This window comes from Cydia splendana, chromosome 9 (genome assembly GCF_910591565.1).
Source record: "Cydia splendana chromosome 9, ilCydSple1.2, whole genome shotgun sequence".
NCBI lineage: Eukaryota > Metazoa > Arthropoda > Insecta > Lepidoptera > Tortricidae > Cydia > Cydia splendana.
Window position 1 is genome coordinate 17,644,682 of NC_085968.1, and position 25,469 is coordinate 17,670,150.

General features: G+C 35.9%; 2 protein-coding genes across 2 annotated transcripts; both read left to right on the plus strand.

The window, feature by feature from the left end:
- The first annotated feature begins 249 nt into the window (after positions 1–249).
- LOC134793930 (larval cuticle protein 65Ag1-like) lies at positions 250–14,961 on the plus strand. Its single transcript, XM_063765646.1, has 3 exons — positions 250–258; positions 1,588–1,712; positions 14,742–14,961. Exons 1-3 carry the CDS (start codon positions 250–252, stop codon positions 14,959–14,961), a joined length of 354 nt encoding a protein of 117 aa, XP_063621716.1.
- A 4,773-nt stretch (positions 14,962–19,734) lies between these two features.
- On the plus strand, positions 19,735–21,305 carry LOC134794031 (flexible cuticle protein 12-like). The gene is made up of 3 exons (XM_063765734.1): positions 19,735–19,763; positions 20,218–20,339; positions 21,056–21,305. Exons 1-3 carry the CDS (start codon positions 19,755–19,757, stop codon positions 21,303–21,305), a joined length of 381 nt encoding a protein of 126 aa, XP_063621804.1. The 5' UTR covers positions 19,735–19,754.
- Positions 21,306–25,469: the final 4,164 nt, after the last annotated feature.

Below are 25,469 nucleotides of genomic sequence, written 5' to 3' on the forward strand. Positions count from 1 at the left end.
CGCTGAAAGTACGAGTATTACATATGTACTTAAATATTTCTGTGTCAAAGCTATCGTATTTCATTTTATTGTGGTACCCTAACCGTATAATAAGATATTAACCTTGAAATGTGAATAATTATCTAGATTAGCCACCATTTTGAATATTTTCTACTTATGAATTTGATTTCATTGTAAATATATAAAGGATCTGTTTTAACTTTTTATTGTCATTTGGTCGCATCCCACCATACAAACAAACATAAAAAGATGAAACTGGTAAGTCAAACACCGTAGCCATTTTTATCAAAACTTTATACAAAACTAGCGTAAAGAATTTTCATAACCTCTAGCCGCCTAGCCCAGAAGCCTATAAAAAAGCGTTCCATTCTATTGTTTGTTTTCCCTTTAAGGGGATACCCGAGGTTTTCATCGATTTTTGACAAGTTTTGAATCGTATCTCCTTTTTAACAAACGGTTATCGGTTCTTCAATCTTTTATCTTCGTTTTGGTCTACCGGATTTTGAAAGAAATTAATACTTATTTTTTTATGAATTTTTTAAACATTGTCTAAAAAAAACACTTTTTTCGTATCTAGTTTGCTGTGTAGGATCTTACATGTACGAAATCTACATATTTGGGGTCGTCTTTGACGTCTCGAAAAATGTGTGTAGGGTTTTAATTTTAAACTAATTAACACAAAAGTTATGGGCAGAAAACCAGATTTTTAGCCTAAAATTGTTCAACTTTGATGCCAAACATCTCGAAGACAATGAACTTTGAAGTAAATATATACTATATTGCTTAAAGCCGTTGCTGTTAATATGATAAGCTACAAAAAATATTAGAAAACTAAGGGATTCAGATCGAAGGTCATTGGCGTGGGGTAGCCCATTAAGTTTTTATTTGATTTTAATGAATCATAATTGTCCACATTGTATTGAGTCCATTATATTAGGAAAATGTAGTATAAAGATTGTATTAACTATGTGTATTATATTTATTTCATACACCTATATATTTACGGCTATTAAATTACGTTAAAATTATAGGAATTATTATTGATAAATCAGAAACAGATAGTCTGGCAAACCGATTTTATTAGTGGAAACTGAAAGACTTTAAAACGACTTTAACGGGATGTCACAGTATCCATGGACTACGGATCATGTATGGAAGAAGCGCTGGTGGCCTAGCGGTAAGAGCGTGCGACTTGCAATCTGGAGGTCGCGGGTTCAAACCCCGGCTCGTACCAATGAGTTTTTCGGAGCTTATGTACGAAATATCATTTGATATTTGCCAATCGCTTTTCGGTGAAGGAAAACATCGTGAGGAAACCTGACTAATCCCAATAAGGCCTAGTTTCCCTTCTGCGGGTTGGAAGGTCAGATGGCAGTCGCTTTCGTAAAAACTAGTGCTAACGTCAAATCATGGGAAGTTATCAAGCGGACCCCAGGCTCCCATGCGCCGTGGCAAAATGCCGGGATAACGCGAGGAAGAAGAAGAAGACTGATCATGTATGGATGTATGGAAAAGCGATCGTCCACTATTCTCTTAAGATTGTCAATTTATTAGTCCAACTAAAGTGTTTATTGTCTTTATTTTCAGTTAGTCCTATGCTGTTTGGTGGCAACGGCTTTCGCCCGGCCCGGCGGTGCTCCAAGCTTCAACCCCGCAGACGCGCAGATCTTGCGATACGACAATGACGTCAGTCCGGATGGCTTTAGATACGCGTAAGATCCCTGCTGTTGCCTATTTAACTATTTTAAATATGGGTTGGCATAAAAAAAGCTGTCAGAAATCAAATTAACTGTTATGTTAGATTATAGCAAAAAAATATTAGGCAAGGAATTTACTGATATAGGAATTGAATAAGTATATAAATACAGGTATTATCAGTAGATGTATACATAAAAACGTACCTACAATATGAATTTTAACTGCTAAAGATCTGGCAATGTTATCGATATTCAATTAAATTCGTAACTTTACCTAACCAACCAAAACATGCACTATACCTATATAGATAAATACATAGATAACACTCATACATAACTCAGGAACAAATATTCACACAAACACACAAATAATGCTCTTACCGGAATTCGAACCCGGGACCTCCTGCTTCGTAGGCAGGGTCAGTACAGACTATTATTTATTATTATTATGTTTATGTGGGCCTTTGACTGTCGCTTCGACCAAGCTGTGATCTATTGTGACGGCCCTTTAAAGTTCATTACTAATGCCCGTTGAATCCAGGAAATTCCAGATTCTTTGGGCCGTAATGCTCTGTACCTCATAGGGTTCCAGTATATGTCGCCCTAGGTAGGTACTTCTTTTGGACATTAGTGGTCCGCAGGAGCAGAGGATGTGCATAGCAGTCTCCTCTGACTCTTGGCAGAACCTGCATGTCGCATCTTGTTTTTTCCCTATTTGAAACATGTGTTTGTTCAACTTGCAGTGTCCAGTCAAAATTCTAGTCACCGCACAAGTTTTGTGTCTTTTGAGCCCTAGAAGCTCCTTAGCAGTTTTGCTGTTGAACCCTTTGATTAGAGCTTTCGAGTGTTCTTGTCCTTTTACGAACTTCCACCAATCGATTGCTCTCGTTTTTTCTATGTTGTTGAGCAGAGAATATGCATCCCGTTTTGTGGTTCCACAAAACGGTTCTGGGCCGACCAGGGGTGTGTCCGCGCCCTTTCTAGCAAGTTCATCCGCTTCTTCGTTTCCGTTAATGTCGGAGTGCCCTGGTACCCATCTAAGTATGACTTTGTTGGAATAAGCCAGTGCATTTAGGTTTGATTTACAGTTCTGGACTAGTTTTGAGTTTGACTCAAGAGATTCTAGTGCCAGCAGAGCAGCCTGGCTGTCTGAGTTGATGTAGATATGCTGGTGTCTTAAGTTTCTATCCAGGTTGATCTCCGCACATTTGTTGATGGCGAAGACTTCTGCCTGGAAGATTGAGGCCTGTGTGCCCATGCTGACGCTAGCTCTGAGCTTAGGTCTCTCACCATAGATCCCACATCCTACATCATTGCCTTTCTTGGAACCATCCGTATACCAAATAAGGCTTCCCTCTTCGACGAACATTTGGTCGTTAGTCCATTTGTCTCTAGGAGGTATTTCTACTGTGTACAGTTTAGTAAAGTGACATTGAGTGTGCGTGTCATCTGTGGGCATGCTAAGGGTTCTATTTGCAAAAACCCAGGCCTTTAGTTTGGTTAATGCTTGAGAGCGCCATTTTGGCCTGTTTAGCGTGCAGATTCTGTAGACGCACTGCTTGGCCTCCTTTTGCACCTGCAAGTGGAGTGGTATAATATCCAGCAGTGCATCTAGGGCCGCTCCCGGTGTCGAGGAGAAGGCGCCTGTTGCTGTTAAACAAGCCGTGCGTTGCAGGCTGTTTAATGTGTCTATTGCCGTCTTTTGGTTGGTTTTGTTACACCAGACTGCGGAAGCGTAGGTGATAATTGGCCTCACTACAGCTGTGTATAACCACATAGCAATTTTGGGTCTTATGCCCCATCTCGCTCCTGCCATGCGACAGCATGACCACATGGCCATTTTTGCTTTTTGTATGATGTTCCTCAGGTGAGGGTTCCAAGTTAACTTTTGGTCGAAGGTGACCCCCAGGTACTTGACCTCGTCTGAGAATGATATTATTTGTCCATTAAGTCTTGGTTCTGTGAGCTTTTCGAGCTTGCGTTTTCGTGTGAATGGTACTATCACGGTCTTGCTCGGATTAATGGACAAGTCATTTTCTCGACACCATTTGAATATGGTGTTTAGAGCTCCTTGCATTAGGTTGGATATCGTGTGGAGGCATGGGCCTTTGATGATGACTACAAGGTCGTCGGCATATCCTTGTGTGTCATAGTCTTGGCCTGACATAATTGCAAGAAGTTGGTCCACTGCTAGGGTCCATAAGAGTGGGGATAGAACGCCTCCTTGTGGGCACCCTTTTGTGGTATAAAATTCATGCTCTACAGTGTTGAGGGTTAGAGTGTACAGACTAGGCAAGAAGGCCTAACTAACTGTCAAGTTTCATTGCTCTACCAATTTTTCTCTCTCTGTAACAATGGGGTACCATAGGACAACACCAACAAACAATTTTCCGGTAGTGTCATCTATAACGGGTCGGACAGATTACGATCGTACGTGTGCGGCGAGAGCCAACTCTCAATTTTTGAATCGACGAAACTGTAGGCGGGTCTTAATTCGTCGTAATCTTGTTTTATTCACTGATTGAATATTTGAATCATTGTTGCATTCGACCCCAGAAGAGCTAAGATGGCCGACTCTTTATCATTTGTCACCATGTTTCTCACGTTCTAACAAGTATGTACAGTCAGCAGCAGAAGTCGCTATACACTCCAGGTGCTCAAAGAGAGGTAAACGTTTAAACTGTCAAAAAGTTGTTGACTGTCATGGTAGTATTTACTTGTGAGCGCTCAACGTGTCACAAATATCTTAACAGTCGCTATTCATTAATTTCTACACTTACAACAAGTCATTGATACCTTAGCTGCCAAAAAACCACTGGTATCTAAGCGGTCAACGTGTCAAATATATCTGAACAATATGGAAAAATCTAGACACGCGGTAGCGTGTCCAGCCAAGTTCAAAGAAAAAGGAACTGGCGACGCAGCAACCGTGTGTAATATTACATTTGGCATCAAGGTAGACAATTAGGCGTATATAGAGGAAAAAATCGGAAAACTGGAAATTATTGATATTTCGATGGAAAAAATAATAATTAATACTTATAGAACAAAAACCTTACCCACTTCTAGATCACTTAGAAACTTGATATTTGGCATCAAGGTAGACTATTAGGTGCATATAAAGGGAAAAATCTGAAAACTGGAAATTATAGATATTTCGATGGAAAAAAAATAATTAATACTTATAGACCAAAAACCTAACCCACTTCTAGATGACTTAGAAACTTAATATTTGGCATCAAGGTAGACTATTAGGTGTATATAGAGGGAAAAATCTGAAAACTGGAAATTATTGATATTTAGATAGAAAAAAAAAATATTAATACTTATAGACCAAAAACTTAACCCACTTCTAGATCACTTAGAAACTTGATATTTAACATTAAGGTAGACTATTAGGTGCATATAGAGGGAAAAATCTGAAAACTGGATATTATTGATATTTCGATGGAAAAAAAATAATTAATACTTATAGACCAAAAACCTAACCCACTACTAGATGACTTAGAAACTTGATATTTGGCATCAAGGTAGACAATTAGGTGCATATAGAGGGAAAAATCTGAAAACTGGAAATTATAGATATTTCAATGGAATAAAATAATTAATACTTATACACCAAAAACCTAACCCACTTCTAGATGACTTAGAAACTTGATATTTGGCATCAAGGTAGACTATTAGGTGTATATAGAGGGAAAAATCTGTAAACTGGAAATTATTGATATTTCGATGGAAAAAATAATAATTAATACTTATAGACCAAAAACCTAACCCACTTTTAGAAGACTTAGAAACTTGATATTTGGCATCAAGGTAGACTATTATGTGCATATAGAGGAAAAAATCTGAACACTGGAAATTATTGATATTTCGATGGAAAAAAAATAATTAATACTTATAGACCAAAAACCTAACCCACTTCTAGATGACTTAGAAACTTGATATTTGGCATCAAGGTAGACTATTAGGTGTATATAGAGAGAAAAATCTGAAAACTGGAAATTATTGATATTTAGATGGAAAAAAAATAATTAATACTTGTAGACCAAAAACCTAACCCACTTCTAGATCACTTAGAAACTTGATATTTGGCATCAAGGTAGACTATTAGGTGCATATAGAGGGAAAAATCCGAAAACTGGAAATTATTGATATTTCGATGGAAAAAAATTAATGAATACTTATGGACCAAAAACCTAACCCACTTCTAGATCACTTAGAAACTTGATATTTGGCATGAAGGTAGACTATTAGGTGTATACAAAAGAAAAAAATCTGAAAACTGAAACTTTTTGACAATTGACCGCGTTTCCGAGGGTCTCCTTTTCAGCTTAGGCAAACTGCTTTCATGATGAATACCTACTATAGTAATTTCTGTACAAAAAGTAATGATATCCCAACAAAAACATAAATGTGAAATGAGAGCCAAGTTCAATATCTATCTATACATATAATAAAGCTGAAGAGGGTCGAAAGTCTGTACATGGAAGATATTTGAAAAATAGTTGGCTGGGGATACTTAGAATTGATAACAGAACACGTTCCAACAGTTTTTAGAATTTTTGTCTGTTTGTCTGTTTATCTGTTTGTCTGTTTATTTGAACGCGCATCACGTGAAAAGGGCTGAACGGATTTTGATGAAAACTTTACTAATCTGTCGAGAAAATCCCCGGCCAGGTTATAGGCTATAAAAATTCAACCCGTAAAAGGGGGGGTAACCACAATACTCGATTGACTTAAGTTTGCCCCTGAATCGTATGGCGCTACTTAGGAAGGAGGGGCAAACTTTTTTCAAATATGTGCTAACAGTACCCTGGTAAACTAACAGATGGCGCTGAATTTAATACGATGTGACATTAATAAGCCACCGAGGAAGGATTTTGCCAAATTAACTCTAAGTTTAGAAGACCCCTCTTCTAAAATTTCAATCAATCGTACGGATATCAACAAATTTAATTGAATAATTGTGTTGATTTAATAATACAACAAAATTAAACGACAGTAAATTAATTGCCCCTCATTGCACAGTGCCATCTTTTGAGGAGCTGAGTAAACAATAAGTAACCAAGAAAACTAAAAATGAGTATACATAGTTACGTAGTGGTAAAATAAACACACATCAACACGCGTATAATTGCATAAAATTATTTATTTTCTCCGTCATGAATTATACCTAATCGTAATTATATCGCATCCATATAAAATCCATATTCATACGTATTGGCCACGAAGGTGGGTACTTTGAAAGAAAAAACATTGACCTCTGTCATTTGCAGTGCCGGATTAACCCTTTTAAGCAAAATAAGCACTAAAATTATCGAAAAAATTTTGACTCGCCGACAAAAGAATTGAGATCTATATATGGCTGCCAAATTCTGTGCTGTGTAGAAAATCCTGAAATTATTAAGGATTTGTCTTGGCTAGTTTTTTACAACAAACCAATTTTTTGAAGAAAGTAACATAGATAAATATATATTACCTATATGCCTATACGTAAAAACTAGCCAAGACAAATCCTTTATAATTTCACGATTTTCTACACAGCACAGAACTTGGCAGCCATATATAGATCTCAATTCTTTTGTCGGCGAGTCAAAATTTTTTCGATAATTTTAGTGCTTATTTTGGTGGGATTTTCTTTTATCAGAATCGTTAAAACGAATGACACATAGCGAAAGCTAACTGAAGCCGAATTTAGAGTAAATTGTCAAGGCACGTTGTGGTCTTAGTAACAGGCGTTTGCTTTTCAAAGCAGAGACCGCGGGTTCAAATCTCAGTCGCACGCACCTAGAGATTACAGCTTTTTTTTTTTTGGGTTTCATGTCTATTATTAATTTGTGTCTTCTGGTTTTATGTTAATTTCGCATTAGTTTATATAATATTTGAAGATATGTGACATGTAGCGTATGTACGACTTTCTAACAGGACGTTGTAGGTTTGAACCCGCAGTGGGCGTTCCTTAGATTACTCCTGTGCGGAATGCCATTTGATGTTTACTGCTAGGTTATACTAACAATAAGTTCAAAGATATATATAACTCCGTATACTCTATCCTCTCTGCTAAGTTCTAAAAACAAAATTCGTCATTCCTATGGTCAACAGTTAGCATATTACGTATATGTGTGGCAGTGATGTTTTTATCGCATACCTACATTTATAGAAGAGGAGACACCGTTCTTGCGGATCATGAGTCCAACCAACAAAATAAAGAGAGGAGTTATAGTTGGATATGTTTAACACCTTTACTGCCCGTGCACCTCACATGGGGCCACGGCTAACCTCTATTACAAAGCCATAAGGTTTACATGTCAGATTAGGACAGTGAACGTGTTACGTTTCAATTCAATTATTTTCTCCTTCGTTCTTTGATCGATTCGGAGCATCGTATTTTAGTACTATACAGGGTGGCCCATTTAGATCGGTCAGTATGGGAAAATCTAAAACTATAAGACATACACCGATCTCTTCTTAGGAACCATGTCATCGATTTTTGTAACAAGAAAAACTGCATTCATACATTTAAACAAAAATGTATGTAAATTAAATGTATTGAAAAAAAGGTGGTATTTTCGAAAACTTACTAAAATATATTAAAGTATATGAAAACGATGCATTTTATTCATTTCAGACATCATGTTTCATAGTAAAATTTACTGCTTAAGACCTACACAATCTATATTTAAATAGAAATAGTCTTAAGTTTTATTTTTCAAAACGTTCGGGGTTCGATTCCCGTGCTGAGTACACATTTTTTATTAAATGTATGAATGCAGTTTTTCTTGTTACTAAAATCGATGACATGGTTCCTAAGAAGAGATCGGTGTATATCTTATAGTTTCAGATTTTCCCATACTGACCGATCTAAATCGGCCACCCTGTATAGTATATACACATATTCATATACAGCATAAGCAATAAGATGTACTTAAGTTAACAATTAATTATTAGGCAATTAGCTAAGTCTACCTATCTATGTTTTAACTGTTAAGGGTGTAACTGGCCATATGCCTATTACGTAATATTAAGCTCATTTATCAATATAAAACTTACATTTTAGCGGTGAAGGAAAGCTTCCGGGAGCTTCCTTGCCAGTCGTGTGTTTACGTTCTTGATTTTCATTGAATTTCTGATAATGGTAACTCGAAGCACTTGATTTCATAGTCTAGTCTTTATCACATGTATCCACGATTAAATGAATTGCTAATTAACTTAGTAAAAACAAAATAATAACAAGGATTTGTTTACGAAAACATTTGACAGTAGGAGAGGTCGTTGACATTGACAGGTGTTAGCGCGGTGACGTTCTGATATCGTTTTAAACCGCAAAATTCAAAAAGCGTGAGGTAGATAAAAGGTTACAATGATTAAATAATTAACTTCTATTATATGTTTAATACATTATTATAAAAATAAACATGAAATACCTCAGTACGGACGCAATATTTGGAATCATAAAGGGAAAGATGTTAACTCAAACATACTTTTGGTTGCTTTAGTGTGCGTAGGTATCGTTGAAAAATAGTTTCATCAGCATTTATAGATTATGAACGTTAAAGTGTAGGACATAAGGCTTATGTAAACAAAATAGGATTTAAATATTTGAATTTCGAATACTGTCGCCAGTTTTATGATCGTATTGTTCGGGTATGGTTCCGTTGGGTTCGGCAGATTATGAGCCTTAATGAGTGGGACATATGACTTAGTAAACAAACAAGGATTTAAGATCTTTACTTCTAAGAGGATCATGTCGCTATTTTTATGACTGGGTGGATTTCATCACCAAAAATTTCACCATACAAAAAAATATTTTTTTTAAATGTTTAATTTAACACGATTCTAGCTGGGTAAAGTAATAGGGGGCTGTATATTGAGGATATTTATGGTATTTATACAATCATTTGTGGCTTATATTTGAAGTTATCGCTTTCGGAAAATAAAAACGCAAGATGGTGATGACAATCATGGTATGGTAATGACTCTTTTATAGACGGTAATGACACTGCATGTACGGTAATGACGATTTGGGAACTAATTTATATATGTATTAAAAACGTATTAAAAAAACAAAAACTTTTTTTAATTGTAAGGCTTTAGAACTTTAATAAACATTACAAATAACATGTTTTTGAACATAAGACTAGCTACATAAATTATTTTTAGAAAATTATAAAAAATACATTTTATTCATATAAATAAATATATAACAAGTATTTTTATTGTATAATTTTAAATAATTTATATTCCGAAATAGGCAATTTATGTATTCATTTATTTTTTTGGGTTTTTTCAATATTAAATCATATTAACAATATTGTACTCTTATTATCAGTTTAAACCCGCATCTTCTTTTATCTACTGCATAATTTGGTATTTATATCATATTATAAAATTGCTGGCTTACCAGTGAGCTTAATTTTTATGATATATTACTTTTTTTTTGATAATTTGATTCATTGCATAAGTTTGTATTTTTGTTGTTTTATAAATTAACTTTAAAAATAGCTATAATGATTTAAATCCATATATATATTGTTCAATAGCTAAACATTAATATATAATCAGTGTTTTATAAGTTGCAAGACCCCTACTTGTAATGCATGTCATAAGTTACAAAATGTTAGGTATTGGGTCCGGTGACTACCCAATGGTATAATTATTAATTGCTGTAATTATATACATCAATTAATATAATATTATCAAAAAACATAAGGCCATTACGATAGTGAGCCAGTACCGTAGCCTATGGTCGCTTAAAACTTAATATATGTTGCTTGTTTAAATACTTTGTTTTAACACGACTAACATGCAATTACAGACTCTAAGTTGCACGATTTACATTATTAGATAATAAAAAATAAACATTTGTATGTTCTAAGTTCTAAGTGACCTAAATTTTGCCTACTTCAGTCAAAATGTTATTTAAAACTAACCATCCTCTAGTGTGAAAAAAATAGTCATATCTTCTTCTACATTTATTCTACATTTATAAGGTAGACATTATATAGTGTTAGAAGACATAGAGAACGTTTTTCAAACATACAGCTTAATTTCATAATGAATTATAGCAAAATAACTAGAAAAGTTTCTGAGAACCGTCATCACCATACACATGAAATCATCACCGGTCGTCATTTTTTCCCGGTGATGATGGGTATGGTGTTGACGATTTGAGAGTTTCTTGTTTTTATTTCTAGAATACGAATAATAGTAGTTAATGTCTATGCTACACAATAAACTTCATGTAGTTTGCCATTCATTTCAATAATTATTTCTAATATATCATTTGTAACTTTTTTAAACCAAAGCATAACGGTGATGATGCTCTGTTGTGACAAATTACGTTTTACAAATTTGTTCGTAATATTTCTCACGATTTAATGATGTGACTTTATAGTGAAATCATTTTTGGCATTCTATATTAAAGTGAAAAATAGGGCAAGGACCTTTAGCGGTATTTCGTTGTTCATACACGGAGATAAGCTCACATTGACATTACCATGACGGTGTTGACGAATATTCGTGACAAAATTTTAAATATTTTTAAATGTACTTTCTCGGTGAAAGAATTATTGCATATTTTCCCATGTGTTAAACAACAACATGGAAAAGATATAAGTAAAAGAAAAATCGCAATCGTACGATAGGTATGCTATAATTTTCACTGCAAACAATAAGGTTCAGATTTTTCCGGTAGACGGTGATGATTTTAGACACATAAAACATTTTATATAAAAAAAACTATTAAGTTATTGGAGATGGTAATTGAAGGAACATGAAGATAATAGTTCTTAAAAACATATAAAAAAGTTGCAACTCGCACAACCTACTAGTTTTTTTTATAAAGACCGAACCATAAGTTTTCGCAGGATTTTGAAATCCACCCGACTGCATTGATAGCCTCAACCTTGCTAACATTAAACGATTATGAGTATTAATATGCAGGGAATAAGCACTTTCGAATAGTAAACAAACGGGGATATATGACTCTTCTTTTTGAAGCGTTGAAACGTTTGTCGCCATTTGGATATTATATAAGGCTGAGCGGGCCTTGCTTACGGACTTGTTCATTCTCTAATCTTTGGCTAGCAATGTCCCTGGCTTTGGGCGTACATAGTGCTGGTGGGTGGAGTTTCTCTGCTACTTTTTCTGTGTTTGGGTTTACCTGGAATTATCCTAGTGAATTTAAACTTGGAATTTGTGTCTGTGTTTGGTTTTACGGGGACAATATTGTCGTAACGCTGAACTTAGACTAAGTGGAGATTCTTTGCTTGCCTGTACCTGTGTTTCTTTTGTCGTGAAGTTTTCTACATTGTGTTTCTGGATTCAACTTTGGGGAACGATACCGTTACAAAGCGTGGATTCAGAGTGACAGTGGTTAAGGGAATTTCATGATTTTGTTTTATTTTGCGTGGGGTTCTTTTTGTAAAAGTAAACTTAGATATTCTCATACCTTTCTAAGGTACCTTTTTGCTAATTTTAAAGCCAGATCATTGTTTGGACTGACAGTTTGTCCAACTAAGCGCTTCCCACCTTGCGGTGTTAAAGGGGAACGGTTAGGAGTCGTTTTGTTACCAAGATAAGGGTTGACTTGGCACTATCTTTATACCAACACAGATAGTGAAATATCTCTCCCTTCCTGGCCTCCAATGCCCAACTGATAGACTAAAATGAGGGCGTCACGTGCGTGCCATTGAGAGTAATCTCTGCTCATTTGAAACCTACAGTATTTGGAGACCTTGTATATTAAATATATTTATGTATACCATTCATAGACACAATAGGGACCTGTGTTACCCATGTTGCCACCCTGCCTTTGTGCAAATCGCCATGGGGGGACACAATCACACCGGCCTGTAGGTTGCTTTATCGGTTTCGCCTGCCGAACTATTACAGCTTCTCGTAGGGACAACACTTGTGTATATTACAAAGCATTAGGTCGATGGTAAGAACGAACTATGCTTTGAATATACTAGATTAGGGCCTACGTTTAGGAATAGGGTAGAATCACACACTAAATATGGGGCTTATGTTAGGTTGGTATATATTTCTCCTTTTAAGGACTTCAAATATGGTATCATTATTTTAAGTCATGCGGTAAGGTGGTTAATCATCAAAATCTCCTAATATTTTAATTTATCTGGGTAAAAAGGTTATATTTCAATGTTATCTATCACAATTCTGGTCTTCTGGAGTAGAAATGAAGTACTGGGTATTGTAATCAGGTTTCTAAGGTATTTACAAAACAAATTCTTTAATATCAAGCTGGGTTTAGGAACACAGACTTTTCTGAGATAGAAAATCGAAGAAAGGATTGTTTTAGGGACCCTTTGGCAGGCAGAAGTAATCCAGAGGATGTTTCGAGCTAAATATATCTACTCGTCTTGATATTCTTAGTCCTATAAAGTTTAATTTTTAACAAATAAACTTAGTACTTCGTTTATACCTCTAAAAATCAGATTTACTGTTTATACTCTTAGTTCTGGGAAATGGGATGAAAGGATTCGTATCCTTAGCTTTTGAATGTAAAAAAGATTAGTAATTTTGATGACTGATGGATACTTTGACACTTCTTTTCATCATCATCTAGGTGCGCTTATCTTACGAAGTGTTGATCATAGCCCTTCCGGCTAAAATGGTAGGCTAGGTGTTTCGATTGATTTTGTAATCGGACTAAGAGTTCCCAGACTTGCATCGGGCATACGGAGTAGCACGTGTGAATAAGTCACACATCGCTTAGCAGTTGATAGTTAACTGTAATTATCCTTAAAATCCTAGGGAGTAAATGAGCTTACCTCAGGAGTGCTACTTCTATGTTATCCCGGGGACTTAATAGGCGTAGCAGGATTTTATCAACAAATATTTTTATATTTATATTATCAATTATCATATATACGCTGCATATCTTCAATATCATTCTAGTTTTGGTTCTCTTAACATCATTTACATTACGCCATAAAACTCGTAGTATTTCCTATTCTTATAATTAAATAAAAGGGTTTCATTCTATTTCTTAGCTACGTCATAAATTATTTTAGTATATTAAATATTCTTTAATTAAAATCTAGGTAAGTAATAATATCTAAAAACCGAGTCCAAAATTTAGCTTTACTCATTAAAGAATCTAGGTTTCCGCGGTCCACTTCGAGGGGGTCCTAACTGCTAGCTAGACGATCACGACAAGGCCAAATTATAGGGGTAATTATTAAGGGGGGGGTCTATTATATGTATTTATAAGGGGGTATTTATAAATATATTTGGGGCGGGTACAAGGGCCAACTGCCCTCTGCCAACAAACTGCCCTGCAGTTTGGCAGAGAAAAAAAATCTGTAAAATAGGGTTTATTTCATCTGAATAAATTCTTTATTTTTATTTATTTATTTTTATTTTTATTATTTTAGTACAATAAGCGGGCTAAATAAATAAGTATATTAACATATACGAGTATTTATGCTCTACGGTTTTGAAGAACGGCCGCCTATGACAGTAAAAATAAAAAAACGATCATTCTCGTAGAACCTAGGTACTTATTTATTGTCTAAGTTTGACACTTGATGATAAAATACTTCTTTAAGAAAGGAGGTGTCAATTCGTAGCTGCTACAGTATTTTTTTTAAAGGTAAATAGATAAAATGTTGATGCTTAGTTACCATTGAAATAACAACTGCTTAGTAACTGGTGGCACCCTAGCTGCTGACGTACGCGATTGGCAGTGCGTGTAGGTATTAATGACAGCAGCTTGAATTTGAGTGCTTAGTTACCACTGACTTTCTAACCTTTATTGTCATTGTGATTAAATAAGGGTGTATGTGTTAAAAAAAAACTCAGACGTTAAGATATATGTGACGAACTGAAAGCCTACGTGAAAATGACGACTATGTCCTTATTTTTGTGACGATTGAAGTGTATATGTTTTCTTGGATACCTTGCCCGCTCAGGTATATCTGCTGCTGACGTGCGAAAGTGACGCATGACATGACAGGTGATAAAAACGGGATCATGATACCGTTGCAAGTTTTCAAATAACATAATTATATATTACAGGGTCGAACAATCCGACGGCTACAGGAACGAGGCCCAAGGTACGCTCGTGAAAGCCGGCGAGGAATTGGCGTTGGCCGTCAAGGGGGTGTTCTCTTTCATCATCGACGGCGTCACCTACACCGTCAACTATACGGCCGACGAGAACGGATACCAGCCCACTATTGAACAAGGGCCTGGAGGCGCTGTTCCTCCGGGAGTCGTGGCTTCTCTGCTTGGCTAAAACTGAACTGAATTGAGGCGTCCGACATGTAATTTTCTATGACGGCTGATCGGTGATCACGTAGTGCTTTCCATAGAAAACGACGCGCCGGAAGCTCCGGCCCGGCCCCGGCCCGGTCTAGCTTGAGTCAACCTGTACAGAACCATTTGACCGATTCTAATCTTAAGTAGTTAAAAGAACCTAATAATTATAAATAAGGTAACGTTTAGTATAGTGAATGGACGCAGAACGTATAAGGCGTGATATTTACATTCCATGTAGGTACTTGTATGTATGTTCTGCTATACATACTTCAATAACGAATTTGGTTCACACATGAGACACACACATTTACCCACCTATCGTTATTAAGCTTATACATTTTAATGTTAAATTCGAAAACACCGTTAAAAATGTATCTCTGTATAATGCAATAAAATATTGTTATTGTTTTAATAATTATGTTTTCATTAGGTAAGTTAAGTTACCTATGTCCTACGCAACTAAAAGTACCTAATGGTTGTGAGACCTTTTTTGTATCTCCAATACCTCCACTAAAAAAAGTACGCAGTCATCGTCTAGGTTTTGTTTTGAGTTGATTTTTTTTATTGACTGACAAGTACAGGTGCAATAGTTTACAGCTAACATTATGTCATGTCCACAAAATAAATAAGAAGGATATCTTATAAAAAAGAAAACAAAATTATCATGTTCTTAGTTTTAATTTTACAAGGCTGTTTTAAAAATACTAAACCACCTTTTGAAACATGGTACCTAGATTTTTACCCTAGGAGAGAAGCTAGGGCCCTAGGGTCAACTGATACACTTAGTAGTACCAAAAAGAATAGATAGTATAGAGGGGTCCTGTCATTGTAAATTTTGTAGTCACTGTAAATTTACTGCCATCTATCGACACACGACTAAAACTCAAAATGAAAACGTATAAAGTTATCAAAAAATGTATATATATGGATAAATGATTTTATTATTTTTATATCATTTTGATCCCTGTTCATTCACTGATATCTATGTGTTAAAATTGTTAAATATGAAACGGTGTCGTCACGCCATCTAGCCGAGGATAGGCTAAAGGTGTGTGCGCCATCTATTCGAGAATGACTTTTGCTTGAATTCCGAGGCACGTTTTTTCCGTAGACTTTATTCGTCTTATACGAAGTTACATATGTCTTTGGTAGTACCTACAGTAGCATTCGGATGGAATAATACTTGCGGATGATAACCATTCTCGTCAGCCACGTAGTTCACTTTAACTAAGTCCCAAAAATGTCCCGTTTCAATATTTTTATTATAAATGTAGAATTCAAAACCACCCTTAGTGACTACGGCAGACGTTTCTTTGCCCTCCTTAGTCACTTTAGTTAGGTTTCCCTGAGCTTTATTCTCCCTGAATCTATGGATAAAAAGTATATTTTAAAAAACTTAACGAGCAGACAAGACATAATACAAATTTTGAACAAAATTGGATAGTATGTATAATAATAAATCCGCTCAGAAGCTTATTTGCCAGACAGCTCAATCGACGTCGCCCGGTTTAATTATTAATACATCGGACAGAGATGATTTCGCTTCCTGCTGAATTCATGATGATGATGAAGTTAGTTAGTCGTCTAATGTGACTGCATTATTTATTTGATGACAACAATTATCGATTGTTACGTTAAATGCGATTGTTACGAGATTATTTAATAACTTTTTTACAAGGTTAACTCACGTTATACCGGGCTGAGCGAGCTTCGGGCGCTTCGTTTTCTATGGAAAACATCATGTGATCACCGATCAGCCTTCATAGAAAATGACATGTCGGACGTCTCGGCCCGGTCACGATTAATAAAAATCTTACCCATATTGAAAGTGGCCAGTGCCATTGTTGTGGTTGTCGTAATACTGGACATCGTCAGTGGGACATTGCTGACGATGTAGGCCGCGCGGTCGCTGCTATCATCAGGCAGCAGAAAACCCACTATACGAATTTAACAACTAATAAAACTTGTACGAACCACTTACGTATTAAGTAATCAATAAGGATATTGATACGCTTAAATTTGTCTAACCTGAAGTGCCGTGCAGCGATAGGCTTGTATAGCCATAAGCGGAAATGCATTGGCCGTCTCAACCGCTCTTGACACAGCGTTGCAGTAATCATCCGTCAGGGATGCAATGGCCCTTGATGATGAATATCAGTAAAAGAGGATCCCAAGACCATAAAGTAGGAGAGAGACCATATTGTAATATGCGTAGGTACGTTTTAAAAGTGAGTAGGTATATTATTTATTATATAATGTGACGCTCTTGATCGTCTTTTAAATAAATGTCAGCTTTGATCAATAAATAACATACTCGTAGCTATAACTAGTATTAAAAGAAAGTAAAGAAATACATAAATAAAATGTTACTCACCCATTTCATCTTGTTTTTGTATTGTACGAGTAGGAAGACGAAACAAGTGAAATTTGTTAAAATTCAACCGCTTTTATAATGTAGCCTAACACTTCACATATGTTAATTTAATTATTAAAGCCTAATCGATAAGGCAGATAAAGTTCAACAGCTATTTTAAAAATAAAAAAATAATCTTCTTAGTGTTGCATAAGGAATCGAAATGTAAGGAAAAGCTTCATCATCACTGGTGCCATCAAGTATAAAGACTAGGTACTACTACCTACTACTAATCGCAAAGGTTCGACTTATACTACAGTCAATTTATTGTATAGAATATCTTCACTATATCCTAATACATATATATTATCTTAAAACTGATCAAATGAGCCTAAACTCGAGTGGATACAGTTGTAAAGTTACCCTTTGAATATATTTACGATAATTGCCATACCCTACCAGGGTGCCATGCGACCCTTTTCCATTTAGATTTAGATTTAGATTTAGATATTTATTCTCATAATATTAAATTACATTATAAATTATGCTAGACTAATCTACACGAATTTATATTATGATCGTCATTCATATTTACATAATATTATTTAATACATACAAATTAAAAAATGTCTTGCAATAATTAATCTTATGTCAACAATTTATCCATTTATGTCAAAACAAAATACGGTAATAACTTAGTACAAGTATCTCTTAATGATCGTCATGTTCTAAATAAAATACTAGGTACATATTACAATATACATAAATCAATAACTGAGAACATGTCAAATTTATACGATTCAATTTTCAATTTAAAATGTCAGGGTCATATACTCATTTACAGAATAAAGTGGATTATCCAATAAAAGGACTCTCAGTTGACGTTCAAATGTTTCGTCAGATGTTTCCGTTCGTAATTCAGCGGGTAGACGCTCGTAGTATGTCGGGCCGATTACTCGCGGGTTTTTGCATGAAAGTGCCATGCGTCGCGGCACTGTTCTGAGTCTCCCCGTGGATCTGATTATTTTGCCCGTGACCTCAACACGTTTAAACAGTGGCAAGTTTTTTTCTAACGAACATCAATACTTCGAATATTGATGTGAGTAGTGCGACATTATTCGATTTTGCTTAAATAGTTCCTAACAAGGGTGCCTGGGTTTAACTCCTGCCAGTAACCGTATCGCACGTTTCTGGAGTATTAGTACGCGATTTGCATCCGTGGAATTGCCCCAAATAACCGTACCATATGACATCAAGGAGTGAAAATGCGAGAAATATACGGCCTTCAGTGACTTCCTAGATATCAATGGTTGTAGTTTTTTTATAGCAAAAATAGCACTACTCAACCTATTACATAGCCCGTCAACATGGCACTTCCAATGCAGATTTGAGTCAAGTGTAAAACCTAGAAATTTGGTCTCATTACATATAGGCATAGGCCCGTCAGCAATACACGGCGGCACTTCAGCGTTACGTCCTGAAAAAATCATAACATGTGATTTGGCCATATTTAAGAGCAGGCCGTTAGAGGAAAACCACGTTTGCAGTTGGTCACTTGCTTCGTGAATTTGTTCAGCAAGCTGCGTGTGCGTTTTTGCGTTGACGATGACTGTTGTATCATCCGCAAATAGAATAGAATTGCCACTCGTAATTGCCGACGGGAGGTCATTAATAAATAATAAAAATAATGTGTTGCCAGTTGCCGACCCTTGAGGGATGCCCAAATTGACAAAACCAGTGACTGAAGACACTGTTTTGCCACCTATGGACATTTTGACCACCTGCTTACGGCTAGACAAGAATGATGCAAACAAACTTAGAGCGAAATCAGTAATGCCGTACATACTTAACTTATTTAGAAGCAATTTATGATTTATTACATCGAATGCTTTCGAAAGATCGCACAGTATGCCCGCCATTTTGTACCTATCATCTAGACCATTGTAACATCTATTGTATTATGCCATGGTTTGCAATAAACGAAACTATACTATACTATTAAAGCCTCAGTAAAATGTACCCAAATCATTAACTTTCGTATTGTCCACAGGAAGGACGCCAGTTCTAGCAAACGTGAACCCACGAAGGTTATTAATATTAAAATCCATTACTTATATGAATACAATGTTTTGGAACCCACGAAGGTTATTAACATTAAAATCCATTATATGAATTAAATGTTTTGTGATGTCGCGAAATGGTGTGAAATTATCGGCCATTTATAAACAAAATGCATGATAGGCAAGATAGGGCAGATTATTAAATAGTACATAAACTGTATTCAGATACTAGAAGTTCAAGGCGTTCAACTTTGGAAGTTAGACAATATTAACACACCTAACGCTGTCTAGATATAAAACGATTAGAACTAGCTATGATGTCACTTACCCATATCAACCCACCGTTACAGGATCACAATGAGACTGGTCAGTATCAATTTCATATTTGTCACCTTTTCGTAGTTATTGTGCCTAAAAATTAATTAAATTAGACGGCTTGAAGTGCGATTGATGCAGTTTCAACCCAATTTGGACTCAGTCGCTTTGGATCATCAGAGAGATCAGGTTGTTTTTCAAATCGATTGTGTGTCAGTCGTGTCAATCGATTGACGTAGGTACGTGAATTAAAAAAATTGTCAAGCGCCAAGCCGCGCCAAGCGCCGTGTTCAAAAAATTACGCGTGACAATCGCTTCAAGCTAAGAAGCAAACGAGCAATCGTGATTATCATGTGAAATATTTTTAACAACACGACAAAAAAAAATTAGGAAATAAAATGTTAGTTTACGTAGCGCCTATTTCACATGTTACGTGCCGTTGGTAAGGCTATTTAATACCTATTAATTGTTATAATCTTTTAAATATCGATGTTTTAATTTTCAGTGGGTTCTCTCCTGCTTGGTTGCAGCAGCTGCCGCCAGTCCCTTGGATAGAAAGCCCGAAGATGTAAAACTATTTTTCTACGAAAATTATAATCCCGGCGGCAACAAGGGTTTTCGCACTATGTAATTATTATTCATAAATATCTGCTTATATATATACTTTACGTGCGATTTGGAGTGACTTCACCAATTCTGATGTAGTCGTTAATAAGATACAAGATTGAATAATTTTAAGGTTTAAACCGTCTAAGTCTAACGGCTCGATTCGGAAAATGAATTAGATTTCTACTAGACTTCAACAAGTTACGATACGGATAATTTAAAGATATTTGTAAGATAGATATGTCAAATTTGACGTTTCCGCGATCCTCTTGAACGATTTCGACAAGTTATGACTTAGATATCCAAGTCACATCTAGTCGATATCTAATGTAGATCTAGTTGATCTCTATATCGTCTCAAGATCTTGTGATTATCTCGAAATCCGAATAGGCCTGTAAGACTCACTTGTTAAATTATTCAATGTTATGTTAGTATGTCTCACAACAGTTTAAATTCGGAGATACAAGATTCATATTAATTTAGCATGTCGTTATGAAGTGAAGTGCTGTTGCACTTATAATTAGTAGGTAAGCTTCATATAAAATCTACTGACATTCGATAACTTATTCAATTACTTACCCTATTTACGCAAACTAAATTTCAAGTTCTAACTTATTTTCCAATGTCACTCGCTTGGTATGCTTAGAGCAGCATTCTTTGCAATCAATTTAGGCACACATAAATTTTAACCATTTTTTTCTTCAATAAATAAGGTAAAGCCATTTACTTTTTTTTAGTTATGAGCAGAGCGATGGTACAATCGTCCAGGCTCAAGGCGATCTAGTCAAAGTGGTCAACGACGGTAAAGAGGTGGAGACCTTGGTCATCAATGGAAGCTACTCCTTCTACATCGACGGCGTGAAATACACAGTGCGTTACACGGCCGACCAGAATGGATACCAGCCTACGATTATAACAGGAACCGAGAAGCCACTTGGCGCTGCTATACCAGGTCCAATACTCGCTAGCATACTGGGTGCTGGGTAAAATACTCCAAAAAATACAGCCGATTTATTTTATGTGCTCTGGTAAACAATCTATCTTGATATTTTTGTCTTGTTGAATTGTATCTATTTATTGTTTCACTTTTAATACCAATTTATTTCTGGTGTTCTAGTAAATAATAATCTGATATTTTTCTGTTGTACTCTCTTTACCTACTTATTGTAAAGATAGGGCATCGCTTTTGAATTGAATTATAAAACAAGAAAACTAAATTAGATAATTGTACGATCTGTTTCTTTTACTGCTACATATCATACCTAATAATGTGATGAAGATATACGACCAGGCCCCAATTTCACCACGGCTACAATTGTCAGTGACATATGTCGAGCGACAATTGTCAAGCGACAGGTGACATATTACAATTTTATAAAATATTTTCTATAGAAATACTTATAAATATGACAGGCATTTTCCTACAATTGTATGTTACAATTATGTTGTGAAACAAGAATTATTTTTTCTAGTCGACATATTTGTAGAATTGTCGGTGAATCTTGACAAGAAATGAGTTATATGTCGGAATTTCGTGACAATTGTCGTGTTTCTTGTGACAATTGTCATAAACTTAGCAAGAGAAATATCTGTTTTTTTCCGATATAATAAAGTTTTTTTTAATAATACAATGATGGTGGCAAACAGGATTACGGCCCGACCGATGGTAAGCGGTAACCGTAGCCCACGGATGCCTGTGACGTCAGCAACAGTGATGTTTTACAATTGTCGCACCTGTCACCGTGGTGAAATTGGGGCCAGGTGCTCGATTCTGTTTTTTTATGTATTGTGCTGAAACGGTTATGCATTTGGTCTCTCAGCAGTCAAAAGTGATATCTCTGGATCAGTAATAAACATTTTTGTTTATAAACCTGATTTATAAACAAAATTGTTTATAGTGAATACGTGACTTAACCATTACCGTTTGTGAACAAGAAGTTAAAATCAGAATCGGACTTTTGTAAAAATATTGTCATTAAAAAGTATGTTCGTATAAAATTTAAGGAAACAACTAATTACAGGATCATCCTTCTAAAAGGCTGAATCAATTTAATGATAACCTTTCATCATAAAGCACATTCTGAAGCCTTAATTCTCAATCATACATTTGACGTGGTAAAATTATATCTGATACTTATTAGTATTTAACGTTACCTCGCCTACAATTAAGATGATATTCGGATAATGACTAGAGTTAGACCAAGAAAAGTCTGCAGCAATTTTGATAGCCCACGCAGTGCAACTGTTATTTATACATACGTCATTGTCATTACGTAGGTATACGTATTGAACGTTCTAATCACTGCCAGGCGTGGCTCACTCCGCGATTTCGTCGCTTTGCAATAGGTAGCTACATCCGTTCCACACCAATTTTGGTGGCTAGCCATAAGCCGCGCGTGGCGCTGTCGCCACCTAGCGGCCATATCTGTCCTGATCGTAACAGACGCGTTTTGTTAGAGAGTGAGTCTTCTGTACCTAGTACTATTATTTATCCTGTGTCACTGCAGTAAGGTAATGCGGTCACGACACAGAATTACAATTTTTCAAGGAACAGTGACCTTTTCCATGTCATCGCTTCAGCCAATACTGTTCCAACAGTACTCGTAATGCTGCTGCAGTCGTCATCCAAATGTCACTTTTACACTTTAACCATGCAAGCTCACATTTATGCTGGTTCGCTTTCCATAGAAAAATCAATTGCGTTACCTATACACACTATTACTAAATACATAAATATGTGCGCATCTGTCTACTTTCAAATGTTTATTTGCGCTAAATTGATAGTAACACTTTGTTTTATACAGAAATCACGCAAAAAACGTTATTTTGGTACCTGCAGTATTACATTGATAAAAAATAAAACGTTTTTTTGTTAAATAAACACTCGAAAGTAGATAGATGCGCACATATTTATGTAGTTATAGTGTGTAATTACTTAAAATAACCCATTTTTTTGTATGGAAAGCGAACCACCTTTTAGAATTACATTCAGGGCTCGGAACCGGTTTATTGAAAAACCCCCGAAATAGCGCAATATTTTTAGTTGTTTTATGCTCTTTACGTTGAACTGAATCATTTATTTAGGTAACAACTTCGTATTATTATAATGTCCTATTAAAAATGAAATAATAAACGAAAAAGAACTTAATAATACCGGGGTATTTTTTGTATGAAGGAAAAACCGGTTCCCAGCCTTGAATTTACATCTCCGTTTCTAAGTAACTGCGGCGTTCCCTGTTTGTGTGTCTATTGGTTACGGAAGCAATTGATCTCAAATTACTGGTAAAAAATAATTCTTAACTACTTACATAACATATTAAAATGTTAGCAAGAAATGTTCCAGTTTATTTATAGACAACTTGCTGATGATGACATCATTAAAGTAATATATTAGTAGCTCAGTATTAAAGAGACCTTACGATGTCATATTAAAACGGTGAAGTTAGTTTTTACATATACGTACTAGGCACTTACGAATCCGATGTGACCTTAAGCAAGTGACATATTCATTTGCTCATAAGTTTATGTCTATGCATAAATGAATGAAAATATTTATCTGACCTGACAAAACTTTTTTAGATGAGCGTTTTTTTCAATACGTAATATTAGTTAAATACTTAGTACTACTTAATTGATAGAAACATTGAAAAGCTTTATATTAGATGAATGTAAGCTTTTAATTAAAAAAACCAAACGAATGCGTATCGGGACATGTAGGTAAAATTACCTACTATCAAACAAAATTCTAGATAATTTATTCAGTTTTTGTATGACCCTCAATCTATTTAAGGAATACGCTATCTATGAAAATTTTACTCTATACAGTTTTATATGTTTGGCACCTTTTGGGCACGGCAACCTAAACACGGACTTACCTGTTTCGACAAATCAAATTATTTATATTTATATTGTAATGTTAATTTTTTTTGGTCTGCCTCTGCCCCGGCTAGTCTGCGGTGTCCATTCAGTAGCCAGTTTAGCCCACCGATCCGGGTGCATACGGTAGACATGTCCCGCCCAACCCCACTTGAGCTTAGTGGCCTTAACACCCACATCTATTACGATACCAGTTCTGGAGCGCAGTTCCTAACCCGATCGGTTCGGCGAACTCCTAGTATGCTGCGCTCCATTGCTCGCTGGCAAATCTTGAGTCGGGACTTCTGGACTTCCTTTAATGACCAAGTTTGGGCGCCGTAGGTTAGGATAGGCAGGATACACATGTCGACGAGTTTGCGCTTTAGTGTCAGTGGAAGGTTGCCCTTCATTAGCGTCTTCATGGACCAGAAGCTCCTCCAGGGATTTTCGATGCATCGATCGATTTCTTTAGACTACATGTTATCGAAGGATGCTATCTGGCCCTAAGAGATGTATTCATCGACATATTGGATATGACAAGAAAGAGATGGCGGGATAACCTCGACGCTTTTCGCAGCGACTGGGGGAGCTTGCACCAAACCGTGATGAGTGGCGGAAGAAAGGGGAGGCCTTTGCCCAGCAGTGGGACATAACATAGGCTATTAAAAAAATGTTTATTTAAATATAAGAATCCCGCAATTAAATTACTTATTAGTCAAAATGTCGTAGTACCCACTAGGTAAATCAACATGACAGTGACCGAGGTAACCTAGCCTTGGGTGTGTAAGGTCAAGATGGGCCCAGAGCAAGGTTGAGGGCACAAGAACGCGAGGTAAGTTGCCAATGAGAACAAAATCAAACCCCCACCCTTACATAAATAATATAAATAATAATCGTTCACAAGAAAAGCCTCAGAAGAAAGGGAACGAATTATTTATTTATTTTACTTTATGCCAAAAGGCATTCAAATTATGTCAAAAGCTGTCTCTTATATCTGAAACATGAGTACAATGGAAACCGCCCCCGAAGTTTTAGCTTAAATCGATGGTGAGTGTTTGTTTCAAGAATGTTCTTTAGTTACAAGAACAAAAAAGACAATTTAGAAAATAAATCTGGGTATGACCCAACTATAGAGACATATTATCACACTCGCTACTTTGTCGGGTACCATCGCAAAACAAGACTGTGACAGGTCCTTTCCTGACCTGCCGATATAGGTATCGTCTTGGGTCGTCCCATTCGTTTTTCGTCAAGTTCTTAAATTAGTCCTATTCTGCTTTCGTCACCCATTCTACA